This window comes from Neltuma alba, unplaced genomic scaffold, assembly GCF_004799145.2.
Source record: "Neltuma alba isolate B1F8T4 unplaced genomic scaffold, ASM479914v2 tig00012407_pilon, whole genome shotgun sequence".
Classification (NCBI taxonomy): Eukaryota; Viridiplantae; Streptophyta; class Magnoliopsida; order Fabales; family Fabaceae; genus Neltuma; species Neltuma alba.
In genome coordinates, this window is record NW_021636899.1 from 178240 (window position 1) to 196648 (window position 18409).

Genomic DNA, 18409 nt, shown 5'->3' on the forward strand with positions numbered 1-18409 from the left:
CCTAAATTGATTTTGCTATTAATTAGGTTGTAGTGCGACTTCCATACAATTTGACACCGGCCTATATGTGTTTTTACGCACTTTGAGGCATAGGACAGAATTTAGAGCAGTGAAATTATCAGTCAGGGTGGGACAAGTTGAGTGCTTAGCGGAGACTAATGGGCCACTTGCTGTGAAAAACATGGAGGGGAATTGAGACTTTTTAACAAGAACTGGTTTGGTTGGCAAAGAATCCACTTATATATGATTTATAAGGTTGTAAGTTTGAATCTCACCTAAGTTTTGGGAAGGAAAAAAAAAAGACTTCCCAAGAAGTAGGTGATTTACTTCTAGAATTTAAATTCTCTATCTTAATACATTTATATATTCAAAAAGAAAAAATAATATATAATTTTCAGGTTGTTGAATGTGGTCATAGTAGAAAAAACTGATTATAAACTAAGCATTGAAATTCTAAAACAACAATAGTTTTAAAACAAGAATAAAAACTTAAAACAACAAAAGATTTTGAAATGGAGGGTGTATTTTGTAATTTACTCCCTTTGCTAATTTTTTAATAAAATTTTCTTTATTGGCCCCTAATGCAAGATTTTTATCAAATTTAATGAAGTTTTTATAATTCATTTTTAAAAATGCATTCTTCTATTTCATGTTAGGCTTACACGACGGCTTTAATCTATTTAAAGGCAATTTTGAAAATTTTTACAAATTTCAACTGATTTTAAGTTTAACTAAGTATATTAATTTTAGAAAAGTAATCAATTGAGCCTTGTTTAAAAACAAAAAAAACAAAAGAAAAAGACAAGGGGAATAGCTTAATCTCTTTTGGCTATCCTATGGTTTGAATATTTATGGTTCATTGTTTGATTCAGAAACATTGACGAATTACTACCTTACACTGTACTCCAACAGCGCTTTGACTAGGAAAGCAAGAACGGGGCAAAATATGAAATCAATAAAATCAACACATGAGATGGTATAAGTTCCCGTCGGGGGGTTAATTTATAACCCGATTAAATTAATGTTGCTTCTTGGTTTTTTCTGGAAGAATGCTGTTAGATACTATAAATCGAGTTATAATTGACATAGAGCAAAACAAAAATGGATTCCATTCACTATGATGTTGGAATTTCTTGCGGAGGCTATTTGGCTATTGGCGGCACTTGTTCTTTTGGATAAAATTTGTGACATTTGTTCATGAAGCATTAGACATCGTTCGGTGGGTTATTAGCTTACCGTGTCACAATATTTACAATAAAAAACAAAACACGCTACCAACCAGGGTTAAGTCTTTTAAAAAAAAAAAATTACTCACAACATGATCAGCATTGGTTCATTCCAATTTGACCTAGTCAAGCAGTTATGTGTGTGTATATAAAAGCAAAACTCAAGGTTAACGCTTCCAATCTTATAAAGTATTCTCTCATGTTCTTATTATAAAGTTTAAATAATTAATTCATAGATAATGAATGATTAGTTAAAAACTATAAGTAAGTTAGAAATATACTTTTATTTTTAAATATGTTATTATAATAAATACATAAAAAGAATGAAAGAAAATGTGTGAAAAAATCTAATCAGAAAGAAGATAAAAAAAGAGAATAAATAATTAATAATAAAATTAAAAAATATATTAAATGTTAAGATAAACCCAAATCAAAACTTATAAAATTAATCACACTCCCCAGATTTAAACTTAATGAATAGGAGTATAAACCAAACTAATTCGGCGTGTGAAAGCAGGGCCTTGTGAACAGAGAAATCACATTCTCCAAAATTCCACAGAATCATTAGTTCAAAGATCCATAGGCCGGTTTTAATATACTAAAAAATTAACATTTAGGTCTGGCAGTCAACATGTTAGCCGCAGAACAAGAAAGTCAGTCGTTCAATGCCACACTCCCATGCGTCTTACATACTCTGTCACAGAACTGGCAACCTAAGTTTAACTGTTCAGTGTAGAAACATTCAGGTTCTGTGGGGTTGGTGTAACAGTGAAACATTCAGCAGCTAAAGACCAAAAAGATTGTTGCTAACTGGTTTTGACATAACGAGTTATGGCAAAGATTGGTGAGAGGGTAATAACCAGAAAACATTTCTATAAACTATAATACCTTGGAGATCCCCTCAAATGGCATTAGGTATGAAGCCTACACCTACATCCAATTATCCACAAAACTGTCAAAAATTTGCAGGGAACGGGATACTTAAACCAACTGCCCCAGGACCAGAATTTTCAAATCTTTTAAACTTTGTTACAAGATACACAATGTATTTAATAGGGTGAAAATCTAGACAATGCAGACAGCTTCCATTCTTAAGATGGTTGCTCGTTGGCTTGCAGAACTTCTTGCAGGGAATCAACAGCCCCTTCATAGTTCAAGAAGCCCATGAACCAAAACTCGTGATTGTCGACAGAGACCACCTGGATGTATTTTTCAGCAACATTGGTTCTGCTTGATGAGGGATTAACTACCTTCAGCTGGTGTGATGGGATGATCACCTATATATCAAAATAAGTCAATAACATAAAATAGAAACAAAAGGACCATATAAAGCATTGCGGTTTATCAGTCAAATCAAAGAAAGGAAACAAATCTCGTGTAGCATTATCACGTCAAAACATGTATCACAAAAAGATTCTGCTTTTCAAACACATCCAATATAACAAGCTCAACATATGTAGAGACAACGGAGCATAAAAATCTAAAAGATTCATTTATGTACCAAGAACAAGAAAGAAATGTGCTATTATACTTTAAAGATAAAAGACTTCCCCCAATCAAGGTACAGTTGGTCAAGGTAGGAATACTGGGTGTTAAAGATGCAGAAGCACAGTTGGCTTTTCAAATCTAATTTGACTGTTCAAAGAAACATAGAAATCCGTTTAAATATTAAATAGCAAAATTATCCATAACATTTTGCAAGTCCTAAGGGTAAATGCATATCACTGTGCCAACAAACATGTACCGGAAAAGTTTGAAACCTCCTAAGGCCCTAGTCACAAGTCTTTAGATAAAACGAATTGTACATATTGAAGGCCTCCATTCTCAGATTAAACACAATTAAGGAAGTGAAGCTAGTCTCTCACTTTGATAGCTTATGGACTTGTATGATTATTGTCACTTTTATAGGACAAACATCCAAGCACACATTTTACTAAATGTCAAGTGCAGATAATGCACTGAAAAATAGTCATACTGAGAAGATGAGCTATGAATGCAAGCGAGTATTAACTAAATATATAAAAGAGAAGGAAGAAACAATGATCACTAAAAGGATTGTCCTCATGTGGCATGATCTACTGTGATGATGATGCTCTAAATTTTAAAATTGCATCTATTTTAGATGGTTTTGTTTCTTCTATCTAATTTTACAATAATACTCATAACAGTTAAAAGATGTGTATGACTCTACAGAGCATTTGCATATGTGGAGTTTTGCAAGTAGAAGACAGCGGCAAATATGAGATTCTAGGGTTAAAAATTTTCACAACGTGGAAGAGGGAATATATTCTAAGATTTTAAAGAATTACAAACAAGGGCTAAGTAGTGAGTTTGACTTTGAAAGAGTTTAAGATAAATTAAAGGCCATACTTATTCTACCAACATAACTGAATCCAGGATGAACCCAAGTGGAACATGATTAAGAGACACACCAAAAAATAAAGATTAATACTTTAGCAAATAAAATTTAATGAAACTGAAGGTACATATACAACGAAACTACAAAACATAATTTGCTAGGGCCATACTTACAAAGGACACTCCCCTCATGCCAAAACATAATTCTCTTTTAAGGTTTGCAGGCTTCATTTTTTAGAGGCTATAGCATTACAGAACACAACAAGAAGAAAATAAAACTTAAAGAGCTTCGTGTCACAACGAATTTATGAGCCACATGTAGATGAAGTTTGACCCGATCAGAACAGTTTCCACCATAACCCATCATAAGGATGTCTCTCACTAGCATAAAATCCAAGATAAAGACAACTCTGTCATGGTTGATAAGCAAGGAACCCAGAGATGGCAATTTAACATGAATTTAACGGTCCTATTTGTCTCACCTAGCATGATGGCACAACTAGAATAACGATTGTTTAAAGACAAGGCCAACCTTTTTTTTTTGCCCCCTCTTTTTTTCGAAATCAGATCTAGGAAACACACTTTTACAGTCACACTTGCAAGGGATCTAGCCCAGAACCTCCTCTCTGTTGAGGAGGTGCCGGTGCCACTGTGGCAACATGGCCCTAGCAACAAGGCCAGCTATAAGATGTAACAGCTGACTGTTTTATCTGTCAAATTCATTTCCCAACGTAATGGTCAATAAACCGCAGCCAACAAAGCTGTTGCGCTGGTGTCTGGTGCAATCGTTGCACCATAGACCTGGCCTGAAGAGTAGTGATAATTGAAAATTTATATAGGGATGCTTATAATAAGCAGCTCATCTTTCTGCTACCTTTATAATGTTATCCAACCACAATTGCATATACGCATTCCACAGAGTAGTTGTTTCCTTGAATAGATAACTGTAAGTATAGCTTCCCCAGTTCCATGATGTACAAGAAGTAGGGCGACTCACTCTTTCCTCTCCTAAGAAATATTTAAATTACCCAATCTTTCTATCATGAAAACATACATTAATCTCCACGAGCTAAAAGCTTACCAAAATGCCCAATAAGAATAATTAGTTTCTTTTTGTCAAAAATAAAACTATTTAAAATTATTTTAAAACATTTATTTTAAAGTAATTTATTTTGGGTTGAAAAATGTATTTTATTTATTCTAAATTACAAAGACTTGACTGATTTTACCTTGATCAAGAACGCATTTAATTTGTCCATGTTACATAAATAATATATACAAAGATATTTTAGTCAAAATAAGTACAACTGTAGTCCATCTTTGGCTTTAGAGGAGAGAGCCCATCTTTGGGCTTCACAGAAGGAAAGGATAGGTTTTTAAAATAGAAGAGAGGGTCATGTGATTTGGTCCCCTTTCAAAGGAATATAGTGTAATGTACCTTAGAGCTTCTAACCAAACACCGGACTTCACTAAATTTGAATTCAACCTAACTAATCCATAATGCAACAACTAATGCTAGAGCACTGAAAACACAAACCACTCAGATGGATAAAACTAAAATCTAGATTGGAAAATTAAATATCCACGCCATTACCTTCCTAGACTAAACATTCTTTTGGATTGTAACATATATACCTTATAATAGCTCCACTCTGTTCGGTTGTCGGATTTATATGAAATAGGATTGTCACTACAATAAGCAATCTTCTCTGTGGATATATACAAAATTCCCATTACTGGACCAGCTGATGTGGATAGATAGCAGGCATAAGAAGTCAGGAGCTTTTCCTCTGGAACTGTCTCAAACGTCTGTTGAAAAATTTTCTCATAGCCTCCTTCTGCTAGAACCTTTGTTCCCTGGGCAATTCTTCCCAGAGCAGCTTCAGTAAAACTCGGGCTTGTTTTCACTTTAATGTAATTTAGACAAAACAAGCCAGTTCAGTACAGTTGTAGATCTAAGTAAATTTTCACATTTAAGTATAAGATAGAAAGTAAAAACAATTATCTGAGAAGTTAACATTTCTATGTTGGTTAAGACATATGACACAAGAAAATGAATTTTTACATGCATATCATGTCCCCCCCCCCCCCCCGGGGGAATGCAAAGACCATGGAAAACCATACAAAAAAGAAGCTGGTGCTCAGTACACGCATATCATGTTAAAACATGTTTTAAAACTAACTTCCATGCTAAACATCGGCTTCATGTCATACTCCGGTCCGCAGAACTCTAATATTAATTTTCTACCGAATTCTGGGCAGGAAAACGAAAAAGGCGATGGATATAGACAGGCATCTGATATCATTCTCATTAGCAACACCATATGTGAGTTTTCAGTAGCGAGTTAAAAAGTATGCACTCCCTCTGGTCCTAATCATAATTATAGGGCGAAGTTTATAGAAACATTGCCCTATAATTAGTGCCGGAGGGAAAATTTGTGGAACCCGTGAATCAAGAGCCATTGCCATTGAATGAATACTTTCTTCATATCCAACAGAAATTAATCCTAGACGAAAGAACCAGAACAACAAATAAATCCAAAAATTAGATAGCAAAACGGTAAAACTTACAGTGCTGCCAAGTGTTTCCAGCCAGAGTCTCAGCCTTCTTCGTCGCTTCTCCAACCTTCTTTCCCCATCTTCCTAGCACATTACGAACCGTATCTAACGTATCTGATTCAGAACCACCGACTTGTCCATTAGGCCCACAAAAGGCATCAAAATGGGCATCCACATAGACACGCAACTGTGCATAAATATTACATATTCATACAAATCACATAGCAAACTGACCCTTGACATTGACGGAAGTCTGGGACATAGAGGAGGACAGACTGTTCGAACGAAATCGTTCTGGCGAAGCCACAAAGGTGGTTTCAGAAACCAAATCGGGGTTCCAATGTACAGACTTCCTGATGCTTCCGGTCGATACGGTGCGTTTCACTGTCCCTGCAGGACCCACGGAATCCGATTCCGATCCCGAGTGCGCTGCGTTAACGGCAATCCCCGCATTACCATCTCCATTAGCTCCTGGAGCTGAGTCCTTCGGATCAGATTTGCTTTCCGGCTCTGGGACCTTGGTTTGACCGGGGTGGTCGGATTCCGTTTTCGTATGCTCCATGGGGATAAAAAAAAAAAAAATTGGGATCCGGAGGCAGTAATTGAGGGCGCGTGGGGCGGCGCGTGAGTGTTCAACAATGCGTTACCTTTTCTGACTCGGCAAAGAATTAGAAGCCACCATTTGGGATTGAGAATTGGAGAGGCATTTGAATTGGTAAAGAAAGAAAGGATGATGATGATTTGGACCAAAATTGAATCATTGACTTTTTCTAGCGCGAACAAGATGGGGGCTCGGCTCAAGTCTTTCCATGGCTCTGCCCTGCCCAGGTCGCAGCCTACAAATGGGAAATTAAATTAAATTATTAAAAAATATATGATCCCATTTTTATATGATCGAACTCTAATTTTAATTTTGATAAAAAAAACTCTAATTTTAATTAGGTGGTCATATTAATTTGAGAAAGTTTTAATTATTTCACAAAATTTAAACATAAAAAGTATTCATATAAGCCAAGAATAAATGTTTATTTGTAATTGCAGTATAATTTTTTAAAAATAACTTTTCAAAAATAAAATATATGAAAAGAGTTTTGTTTTAAATCATGTGACTCCCAAACAAACTATAAAATGCTCAATATCTATAATTTTTTTTTAAACTTTTATTTTTTTGCCAGTATACTTTTGTTTTATTTTATTTATAGATGTTACTTTTTAGGTTAATGTACAAAAATATTCCCCATGTATTCTTGGAGAAGCTGCTGGCATCCTTAACTTTAGTATGGTACAAGTTTGCTCATGAACTCTGAAAAAAACCTTGGCAAAAAAAAAAAAAAAGAACTCTAAAAAACAAAAAAAGGTAAAAAAAAAAAAATCAAGGCAAAAAAAATTGTCGAACATGTTAAAGGGGCATCACGTGAAGGAGGTGAGCCTCACATGTTCATGTTGTGTTGGGTGTAAATGAAACACCCATCTTTTTCATATTTGCATTTCATGCCATAAAATTTCAATATCTCTAATAATCATGATTCTGGTAAAAAATAATAATAATAATAATAATTACGATCAACGCTTGTCAACATGTGCCTCTATTACAGGTCGGAGATTTTTGCACTTTTTTTATGGTTGATGTCCAAAATTGTATCATAGTATAATACACTTTATAGGCATTTTTGTCCCCAGTCTAGTTTACACATAACAAAGTATGTAGTACACGCATTTCTTACTTAATAGACACTTGACCTGTTATAAATTAGGGATTTTGCACTATTTTTTGAAGTTGATGGGCAAAATTGCATTATACGTCCTTTCGTTCTTAATATAAGAGCTATTTTGATATTTAATTTAGTCTTAAATATTAAGTCTCAATTCATTTCGTCTCTCATATTTATCAGTATTTATCTATTTTTTCTCAAGATGACTTTTATAACAGTTACACATATTAAATGTTTCAAGTGATAATTTTAACTAATACATATTATTAATAAGGGTATTTTAGAAAAAATAACATATATTCGTTACAACTACCTAATTTAACTAATTTTTTTAATATAGTTAAATTAGTTAATTAACTCTTATACTAAGGAAATGATATAATCACCCAAGTTTTTGTTGTAGAATATATTGATTTTAATAAAATATTTTGATTCACTTCTTCATTTATTACCACTAAAACTTCCTATAGATGTTATCCGCTCATCTCAAATATCCAGTTTACATCAGAAGATCAGGATAATCTCCCGTTGATATAGAAGCCCGCACCATAATCATATGCAAACCTTATTTCAGAAAACACGTCACATGAAGATGAACCCATATAATTAACACTCTTCTTTATTTTTTGGACCAGGCATATAATTAACATGGATTATTCTCATTGAACTTAAATCAATTTCCATCGCTGATCACTATATTTTGCCAGACAGGAATACAGAAGACTGAAGACAAGAAAGCCTTCTCTTAAAATCTAAACCACTGGTCCCCAGGCTCCTATGTATGCAGTTAATTATATAATCACCAGAGCAGCAGATCAGTAAGTGTGTGGATGGGCTCAGGTCTTGTTATGAAGATTTTGATGGCATGCTCTGAATCTTGTCAATGAAGGCCAGCATAGTTTCCAGACCCTTATCATCTGACGGAAACATGATCAAAAGTTGTGAACTCAGATTAGTATAATACAGATTGCAGCATCTCCTTGAATACTACAATGTACCAAATGACTGACCAAGCTTGGGGACCGTGTGTCCTTTTGGATGGTGAATCACTAGTGGGTCCACGAATTCATCCAGTACTGCAATCCCTTCTTCCTTCAAGAAGTCTTCTTCACCTTCACCCACAAAACAGCCACTAAAACGTATGCTAATATTGATCACTTTCTGTATCTATACCCAGTTATTCTATATGGTGAGAGAACTCTGCATCAGGAAATGACATATAGAAGAAAGAGTGTTTAATTACCAATGAAGTGGAGAGATGGGATGTTAATGGGTTTTGAGAATGCATTGGAAGCCAATTTAGGCGTTCCGAACTTCTTTCCCCCAAACTTGGCTCCTGACATCAGAATCAAAAACTTTATCTTGTCTACTTTCCCAAGTGCCACGCCCTGAAGTTGTGGAATCAATCAAGAAAAATCACCCAGTTAAATGTATATTCTGGGTTTTTTCCCCAGGAATTCAAGTGTTCATTCTTCAACCAAAATAAAAGGGTCAAGCAAGCTTATTGAGGATTTGTTAGTACCTGCGACTGCATTCCCGGCAATGCGGCTGCTAAAATAGCACCCTGAAGGTAAAATGAATCTGTCAAGTTTCATTACATGTCTTCAATCCGAGAGAAGAAGAACAGTAATTTCAACCCCACCTGAGAAAATCCAAGTAAACCGTCAAAAGGACCGTTTTTCACCATATAATCTTCAACGTAAGCTAGGCATTCTTCGAAGTTCACGAAATCTGTGAAATCCTGTAAGAGAATTTTAAAGGAAAAAAGAAAGCAACTATCAGCACTCGAATGTGTGGAAGATATATACAGAATGAAAGAGATTGATCAAGATCCAAGGTGAACCCGGTTAGATTGGAACCACTCGAAGTAAGGAGGATCATAGATGCCTTCAACATCAGATTTGCCCTGCGCCGGAAATGGCCCGTCGAGGAAGACGAGGTCTAGCTTTCGGAGAACAGATTCCGGAAATCTTCCGATCAATTTGCGGAGGATGTTAGCACTGGTCCTGAATCCATGGAGGCAGAGCACTCTGGGTTTTCTCTGGGTTGGAACTTCCATGACGAAATTAAGATTGCTCCAGGATCCTCTTCGCTTTCGAGATTTCAGCTTCTCAGGTGTGTGTAAACTTGTGAAAAAATTGATGGTTCGGGAGATTTGACTTGTGAAATAATATTGCAATGACTTGAAAATGAAAACAGACTGTAATTAATACTAGCTTTAGTTCTAATTATATACGACCTTTTTGCAGACTACTTTTCTTTTTAATTATAAAATTATAAGACCTCATTTATTTGTAAATTATTTTTGATTTTAATTATAAAATCTTATTAACTATAAACAAAATTTTATAATTATAATTAAGATCAGAGGTAATAATTTAATGAATGATATGACGGTGAAGATTGAATGATGATGATGAGGGAGATGACGGCGGCTAGTATGACATTATGGTCCATGCCTCCTTTGCCTGTGCTGATGTTAGGTACCAACTACCCCTGCTTCTTCTCCGGCCACAAAAAAAAAAAAAAACCTGCTTCTTCACCACCTATCTACCGTATCTTTTATTAATCACGACGGTTTCAATTTTTAGAATTATAAGAGTATTTTATTTCAGTAAAATCACAAAATATTAGAACTTGCCACAGAGGTAAAACAACCCATTTTTCTGAAATATAGATAGAAAGAGTTCAGAGATTGAAATCTGGAGATATTAAATAAATGAGCATAGAAGGAATCCCTCTTATGCTGTTGCCTGTTGGGCCAGCCCTTGAGGTTTCAGCCCAAAAACGAGCATAAACCAAAGTGAAAAATTAATTGCAATTCCGTGGAAGTTGCTGGGCAAGCCCCACTGGGTGCTGATGGCAACGTCAAAATTAAATGGGATTGCAAGTATGATTGAAAATTCGCAATCTTTCACTTACAGAAGAACTTTCACTAGCATTCGGCTACAAGGCGGTTGTGATGTTAGTTTGAAAGTTGATGAGCATAAAAGATAAACCCAAAATTGGACACAACAACTAGGTTCAAGGTTTTTGTATGTCAAAATGATGCACTCATGATGTTATCTGAGCTCGTCTAATAATCTGACTTTGCTTTCATTCGTCACAGCACCAAACCGACCTCTCTTTCCCTGTGAATGTTTCGCAACGGATATGGATAGGGATCATCTCCTAGCATGGTTGTGTGTATTCAAAATTTCAAAGGTCATGGTGCTGATTAAGACCTTGTTGAATTGGGTATTGGTCTGTGTGTGACTTTTGAAAAGGACCTCCCCTTTTTTGGTTTTGTGAAAATGTGTGTTTTGGCGTGCTGCTCCACCGCCTTCAATACGCTTCTTCTGCCCCATTTACTCATTCTTCATTTTCAGGTTCCTACTTCTTACCCACTCGAGCAGTTGGTGACCTCACCCATCTGGAATCCTTCAATTCAATTCAAAGCCCCTCCTCCTTCTAACTGTACGTACGTTTCTCACTCTTCCCACCCTCTCCGAACTTTCTTCTCTCCTGCTTGCCTCCTTCTACAACATTATTATGTACGTCACGTGGCCATCTCAGTAAAGCCAGATCCCACTTGGCGCCATATTGTCATTTCCAAAACATATATCCTTCATTTTTTTTAAAAAAAGTAATTATTTTTTATTTTAAACTAGAAGTTGGAGGATGGATGGTTATTTTGGCTGTAATGCACTCATCAGAGAATAAACAAGACCACATAATATATATATATATATATGTATGTATTTACAGAGACACCCCAGAAGAATATTCCTTCGGAAACAAAAATTACAGTAACTATTATTAATGAACGGGTGGAACCATGATTGTCTCACCACGAGAAAGCGGATTCAAAAGGGTATTCTAGTAAGTTCAGTGTATGAACGAATCAAATGATAAAGCCACCAAGAATAGGTGTGTCTTTTCCCCCAGAAAAGCTTGACGCGCAACCCAGTCTGATAAGGCAAGTAACTTCGCAAAAGCCAGAAGGTCAAAGAAGACTCCACCCGATAAACCGTATTGTATCCGTAACGCGGTTTTGTCTCACACTCATAATATTAATAATAACACTAATTTGAAACAAAATAAATGCATTCATATTTCAATTTTCAATCTAAATATTCAAATAACAAAAATAACATTTTTCTCTTAAAATTGGATTGCATATCTACGGTACGAGAGTCCATGTCGCAATGCATGCAAATTTCAAAACATTAGCCGTTGGTGTTAAAAATAAAAAATATAGAAGTATTCGGAGAAAACGAAGAGTCTTAACTCATAATTGAGCCGATTAGGTAAAGGGTTACGCTATTGTCGAAGGGGAAAAAACACGAAATGCGTAAAATAAAAAAGTATTGTGGGAGAAGAGAAGATTGACTCATTAATAATCACATCACCGCCATATATTGCCTACTTAACCCACGTTGTGAAGTTGGGTTGGCTCTTGGTTGGTTAAGAATATGTGAATGCATATGCATGATCGGTCAAGTATGACTCGTTCACGTAATTATACTTTAATTAAATAATATCTGCACCAATTATAATTCTTCTCTCTCCCCTTCCCCTTGCTTTCTATATATATATACATCATCCACGCTTTCCCATTGTTCATATCTCACTCTCTTCTTCTCCTCCCTGCTTCTTTGTGTTCCTGTTTGAATTGATTCTGAGAGTTTTCATCAAACATGGGTTTTCATGGAGTTCAAGTGTTTCTGGTCTTGGGGCTTTTGGCCACCTCGTGCTTAGCTCAAGCCCCAAGAACCGCACCCTCGCCGGCTCCCACTACGCCGTCGCCCACTCCCACACCATCTCCTTCACCCTCAACTACTCCGTCTCCGGCACCCACCCCTGCTCCCGCCACTCCACCGTCGGCTCCTGCCCCTGCTCCGGCTACTCCCTCGCCTACCCCTTCTCCTCCTTCTCCACCGCCTTCCGGCACTTCCCCGTCTCAGGCACCCGGTCCCAGCGGTTCCACACCTGCTTCCGGCCCCGGCGGCGCTGCTCCTGTGTCTCCTGGTTCCGAGGCACCCTCCGCCGCATTCTCCATCAGCAAGGCCGCCGTTGCTGGGACCGCTGTCGCTGCGACTTTCTTCGCCTTCGTTTTGGCTTAGAATATTTTGATCCGCATGGGCTGGCATGCATCGGATTTTGATGTTGATTATCTTGGACGGACGAGATCTTTTTCTTCCTGGTCTTATGGAGTAGTTTTTTTTTAATTATTTAATTTAATGTGTTTATGGTTTTCCTTTTATTATATTCTATGTATATGCAGGGAGGATTATGATTACTGAGGATTTGATGATGACTATTGTTGCTATTATTTAGTGATTCATTGTTTGGAGTCCACACTTTGTAGCTAGATGCGTCTGATTTCATTGTATATTATTCGATTATAGTGGGAATAAAAGTTTGCGATTCTTGTTTTAATCTTTTTTTTTAAAAAAAAAACTTTCGGAAAGCAAAAAGCCATTTAATAATCACTTAATTTCAAATATATGTAATCATAATTTCCATGACTTAGTGAGGAAAAAAATGATGTTTCTTCCCCCATGGTAGCTGGTAAGTTATAATCATGAAGGAGGGATCGTAAATAAAGTAGTTAGTTAATAATTACCCATGTTATGTTCATTCACGTCAGGAGTAGGTTACCAAATCTACTTTTTCTATTGATATTCTTTTGATACGTGTCTCATTCTAAGTTGGCCTCGTCTCCATATAGGGCAACGTTGATATTATTGACCGAGATACTTGGTTAATTAATAATTATACTGCCTCTCTGCGCTTTTAATATAAGATCTAATTATTAAATTGATCTTAGTTTTAAATGTAAGATTTATTAATTTTTTTTGAAATTATTTTTGTTAATACTCTTTTAACTATATTTAAGTAAAAGAGGAAAGGAAGATATTAAAAAAGATGATTATGATGTTTTAAAAAGAACATATCATATTTCTTATATTAAGAACTGGATGAGTATAATATGATTCTTCCTCCTTCTTTATTTTCTCTCTTGATGGTAACTCAATAGTTATTTACCACCGTAATATTCTTATATATAAGAAATTAGAACAATATATAATCATATATGATGTTAACTAAATAAATAACATAATTAGTTTAATGCTACGATTAACCATCTTTTACCGTTAAAATCAAAATGAATGGATGCGTTCGGGCATCGAGAGAGGGAGAGAGATGTTGAGAAAGTATAAAGATATATGATCCAAATTCCGTTTAATTAGATTTTAAAATACTTCGCTGGCGAAAAGAAAATTAAAAATACTTCACTTTCTATCCCCTTAATTTATCTTTAAACTCACATAATTAGCTCAAATAATCTTTCTGCCACCGTGAAACTATTTTTAATTTTTTATATGGAAGTGTTCAACAGCTTGATGATTTCAAATTTTCAATAGTCCCTATCGAATATCGACTCATCACATCATTTTTCAAATCCTCATTCATTGTGCTTTATATAAAATATATATATAACCCTACAATATTTTTCATTCATAAGTTTTGTCCACAAAGTTAATTAAAAAAAATTCATAAACTTATCAATGTCAATATAAAGATCTATACATGTGGTATATCTATCCTAAACATTCGAGAAGTTATGAGTATCTAACGGTTTAATTTCAGGACGTTGTTGCAAGTTGGCCACCCAAGTTAGCTGCTAATTAAGGTCGGTGTATCATTTGAGTAAAGACGTCCATTACTATTTTATACTTATTTAGGATTTTCCCGTCATTAAACGTAACTAAACCACAACACCCAACTATTATATATAACAATATATATTCACAATGATTAAAAATTCAGTTTCTATTGTTTATGTTATCTTTTATGGGTCCATTTGATTTGATTTAAATACGATATATTAACCAACAAAGCCTGGCACAGTTGGTAGATGGCTGGGTCCCTTAAACATGATGTTATAGGTTCGAATCAGGCCAGGATTAGTCTCTGGCTATCGGCTAGGGGATACCACCTGGTTTCTACCAAAAAAATAAATAAATACGATATATTAACTTTCTTTTTGAATTCAAATTTAATCAAAATGTGTGACGGTCTGACGGAGTCGCCTTAGACAAATAACCATTGTTAGTTTTTGGGTCAAATGAATTAACCATGTTAATTATGTTTGATTATAATTTGACAGACCTTTAGTGTGTGTGTGTGTGTGTAATTGCCACATCATACGAAATATGAAATGATTGAAAACATAGTACCACTCACCATGCATTGCCCTGTGGGCCCATGATGGCCTACTAATATTTGTATTATTGTAGTTGAGTTAGATATGATTAGGAGATAGCTTTGGTAGCTTATATCACACTAAACCCCTAACTTTACCCTTGGGTTAGACTGCTGACAATTATTCAGGGCTTATTATTTTTTTAATTAATCTTATCAATGGCTTAACTTTCACACCCACTTAAATTATAATTTTTATAATTGACCCATAAAAATTAGAATGTTTATAATCCTAAGGGTGCCACCATCCAAGATTTGGTTGGTCAATTAGTTTAACATTACTATGAAAAGCCACTATTATCAATTTGTCCCTTTCGAGCGTTGATATTATGTTGAAAGGAGGATTTGTTTTTCATGATTTCATCAATAATAACATTTTCCATTATTCAATAATATCTCCGGTCTTAATTATAAAAGCTAATTGACTAATTTGAATAGACTAAGAAAATAAGTTAAGTTAGTTATTTGTAATAAATAGGTGTTGTCTTTCCTAAAACATCCTTATTAATCAAATTTATTAACTAGAACTACCATTATTAGAAGGATTATCTTAAAAAAATATATAAATATGATAGAAAAAGTGGATTGGAATCTTATATCTAGAATTAACATAAAAATCAAACTAGGTTTTATTAAGGACCGGAGTAGTATATACACATAATTATTCAATGGCCGTACGTGTACAAATGTTTCCATCTCTCTCTGTTTTTTTTTGGGTTTGGAAAACAAATTCTTTTATGTCATTGATTGTATTGATATTGAAAGGTGGCGCGCGTTTTTACCACATAAAAACATTCCATCCTTCTCATCGATCAGAATGATTTTATTTTTCTGGGGTAAACATCAAAATGATTTTGATGGGCCGTATGTGTGCAATAGGTTTTCAATTTTTTATGCAAAATATAAACATTTTATTTCATATAATCATATTGATATTCTAATTATATATATTTGAAGATGATGATACACCATTGAGTATGTCTATTGCATTCGACGCATGAAACGTTGAATCGCCAGTGTTGGGCGTATCAAATAATAAAATAATGAAGAGATATTGCTACCTTGACAATGCAATTATGAATAAATTGACGAGTAAAAGATAAATTAAATGCAAAGTAACACAATAGATTTAATGAATGTGTTCCAGCAGATTATTGAGTAAGTGACTGGGCTTCTTGCATAAGAAGTTTAGCAAAACATGGCTTAATTTCAACCTACCCAGTGAAAGGCGTATATAAACAAACAAGAAAGAAAGAAAGAAGAGATTAAACGAAGTGTTACTAAAGTGGATATGAATAAGGCGCGCAAGTATGTGTGAGCTTGCAAGCGGGAATAAGTATATTTAGAACAACTGCTACTGAAATTAAAGTAAATTTTAATGTTAGAAGCAACTCTAAGTTCCATGTAATAATAGAAGGTAAGCTTCACTAAAAGTTGAGGATTTTAATGATAACAACGTAATAGTAGTAATAATAGGTTTTTTTTTACCAAAAAAAAAGTGTAATACTCTCTCCCCTCCATAATATAAGAAGTTAGTTAACTTTTCTTATATACTAAAAAATAGAAGCTTAGTCATTAAATGTGTTCTAAAATGATAATTTTTTTATTTTATCCTTAGAAAATGATAAAGGTGCCTTTAATGTTATATTTTTATTATCTCTTATTTTTTCTCCTATATTTAATAGTAATGAAAGTGAAAAAAAATCAAATTAATTATTTTGACAACTCTAATATTTGGACAATAAATTTTTTCTAACCAACATCTTAAATTATGGAATGAGGGAGGAGTAGTAATAGGCATAAATAGCCAGATGACGTACGGAGCCAGAAAATTTTCACAGGGGGCGAAATTCTGAAAATCTAAGACATTTGTGCACTGGCGGGGGAAAAAACAGAGAGAATCAAAATATGATAATTTGGCGGGTTTAAAGGCACATAGCAGAAGCTAATTTCATTTGAAAAAATTATAACTTTATAATACATAATTACACAATGTTGAATTAATGAAATTAGAACTGACAGATCCTGGAAGTGAAATAATACAATTATAATAGAAAATTCGAAATATCTTTAATTTAATACATACGCGTATCATAGAAAAACAAAAAAAAAATTGCATTTTCATAATTTTTGAAAGCGTTTGATCTTGAATTAACATATGATTTGTGGGTTCACCTCTGAAATCAGTGGATTTGGTTTGGTTATGAGAATACCAATATATCTTTTTGTTCATTAATTCGTAATGTTCTATTTCATTATTCAGTATGAAAAGCTTAGCTGATCAATCTAAGTCCAGTCTATTTAGAGCCTGTGCAGACTAGAATCTCCGTCAAAGATTTTCGACTTCTAATCTTAATCCTTCAAATGGCCAAAATAGTCATCCTCTCCCTAAAGGTCTCATCAAAGTGGAAGCTGATGGTTCTGCACATGTTGCAATATAGAAGAAGTGGATGCAGATGCATCATTCAAGATAGAGAGACCAATATTAGCGAATTTATATATGGCTTTGATTATAAACTTACAAGAGTACCTCCAACTATTGCAGAATTGATAGGGAGCATTATATTCTCAGTCTTTTATTTATTGGGCTAAATGTTTTAGACAGCTATGCCAATTTTCTGATTAAATTCAAGCTATTAATTTGTTAAGTAGGAGTTGTGACTTTTCACATCTCTTTAATGACGTTGTAGAGGAAGCTAGACTACTTATTTGCAGGGATTGACTGGTTGTGGTTAGATATATATACTAAGGGAAGGTATTTCTTTAACTGACCAGCTTGCCAAACTCCTTCATAAGTTTGAAGGGAATTATAGGCTCTTTGATCACCAGCCATCTTTTAGGAATGAGATGAAAAGTGACGGGGGGAATTATTAAACTAGGGGGAACCATAAATTTATAATTAAGTCTTAAGCAAGGAATTTAGTTGTTTTAAAATCTATTGATAGCTGAATCGTATTTAATGACAAGTTCTAAAATAGAAAATAACAACAAATTTATACTAATCACTTGTCATTAGGAATTTTTGATAATTAAATTTCTTCTATAGATCTTCATAGTAATTTTTCCATTAAACTGGGCTTTTCTTTGCATTGATTTTGTTGGCCCCCCTCTGTCTTTTTAAGCTGAGCTTCCACGTTTCAAAGGCTGCCATAAAATCTCCTTTAAATGTAGTTTTTTTTTTCTGGTACAAAAGAATCTGAAAGGCTTGTTATTGTTAGAACAGAGTTGTAAAGTGGCAGGGCCCAACTGAAAGCAGCAAGAACAGGGCCCACCCATCTCATGTATTTGGGCTGTTCATTTGAA

General features: G+C 34.6%; 3 protein-coding genes across 3 annotated transcripts; 1 reads left to right on the forward strand and 2 right to left on the reverse strand.

Moving 5' to 3' along the window:
- Nucleotides 1-2011: 2011 nt before the first annotated feature.
- LOC114726813 (GLABRA2 expression modulator) lies at nucleotides 2012-6930 on the reverse strand. The gene is made up of 4 exons (XM_028913529.1): nucleotides 6378-6930; nucleotides 6156-6257; nucleotides 5220-5491; nucleotides 2012-2503 (listed from the first exon to the last, which is right to left on the reverse strand). The coding sequence occupies exons 1-4, from the start codon at nucleotides 6703-6705 to the stop codon at nucleotides 2318-2320; spliced, it is 888 nt and encodes a 295-aa protein (XP_028769362.1). The 5' UTR covers nucleotides 6706-6930; the 3' UTR covers nucleotides 2012-2317.
- Nucleotides 6931-8458: 1528 nt separating this feature from the next.
- On the reverse strand, nucleotides 8459-9990 carry LOC114726826 (esterase AGAP003155). Its single transcript, XM_028913544.1, has 6 exons — nucleotides 9699-9990; nucleotides 9498-9596; nucleotides 9378-9419; nucleotides 9099-9243; nucleotides 8866-8967; nucleotides 8459-8772 (listed from the first exon to the last, which is right to left on the reverse strand). The coding sequence occupies exons 1-6, from the start codon at nucleotides 9912-9914 to the stop codon at nucleotides 8702-8704; spliced, it is 675 nt and encodes a 224-aa protein (XP_028769377.1). The 5' UTR covers nucleotides 9915-9990; the 3' UTR covers nucleotides 8459-8701.
- A 2449-nt stretch (nucleotides 9991-12439) lies between these two features.
- LOC114726827 (classical arabinogalactan protein 4-like) lies at nucleotides 12440-13276 on the forward strand. Its single transcript, XM_028913545.1, has one exon. The coding sequence runs from the start codon at nucleotides 12535-12537 to the stop codon at nucleotides 12958-12960; it is 426 nt and encodes a 141-aa protein (XP_028769378.1). The 5' UTR covers nucleotides 12440-12534; the 3' UTR covers nucleotides 12961-13276.
- Nucleotides 13277-18409: the final 5133 nt, after the last annotated feature.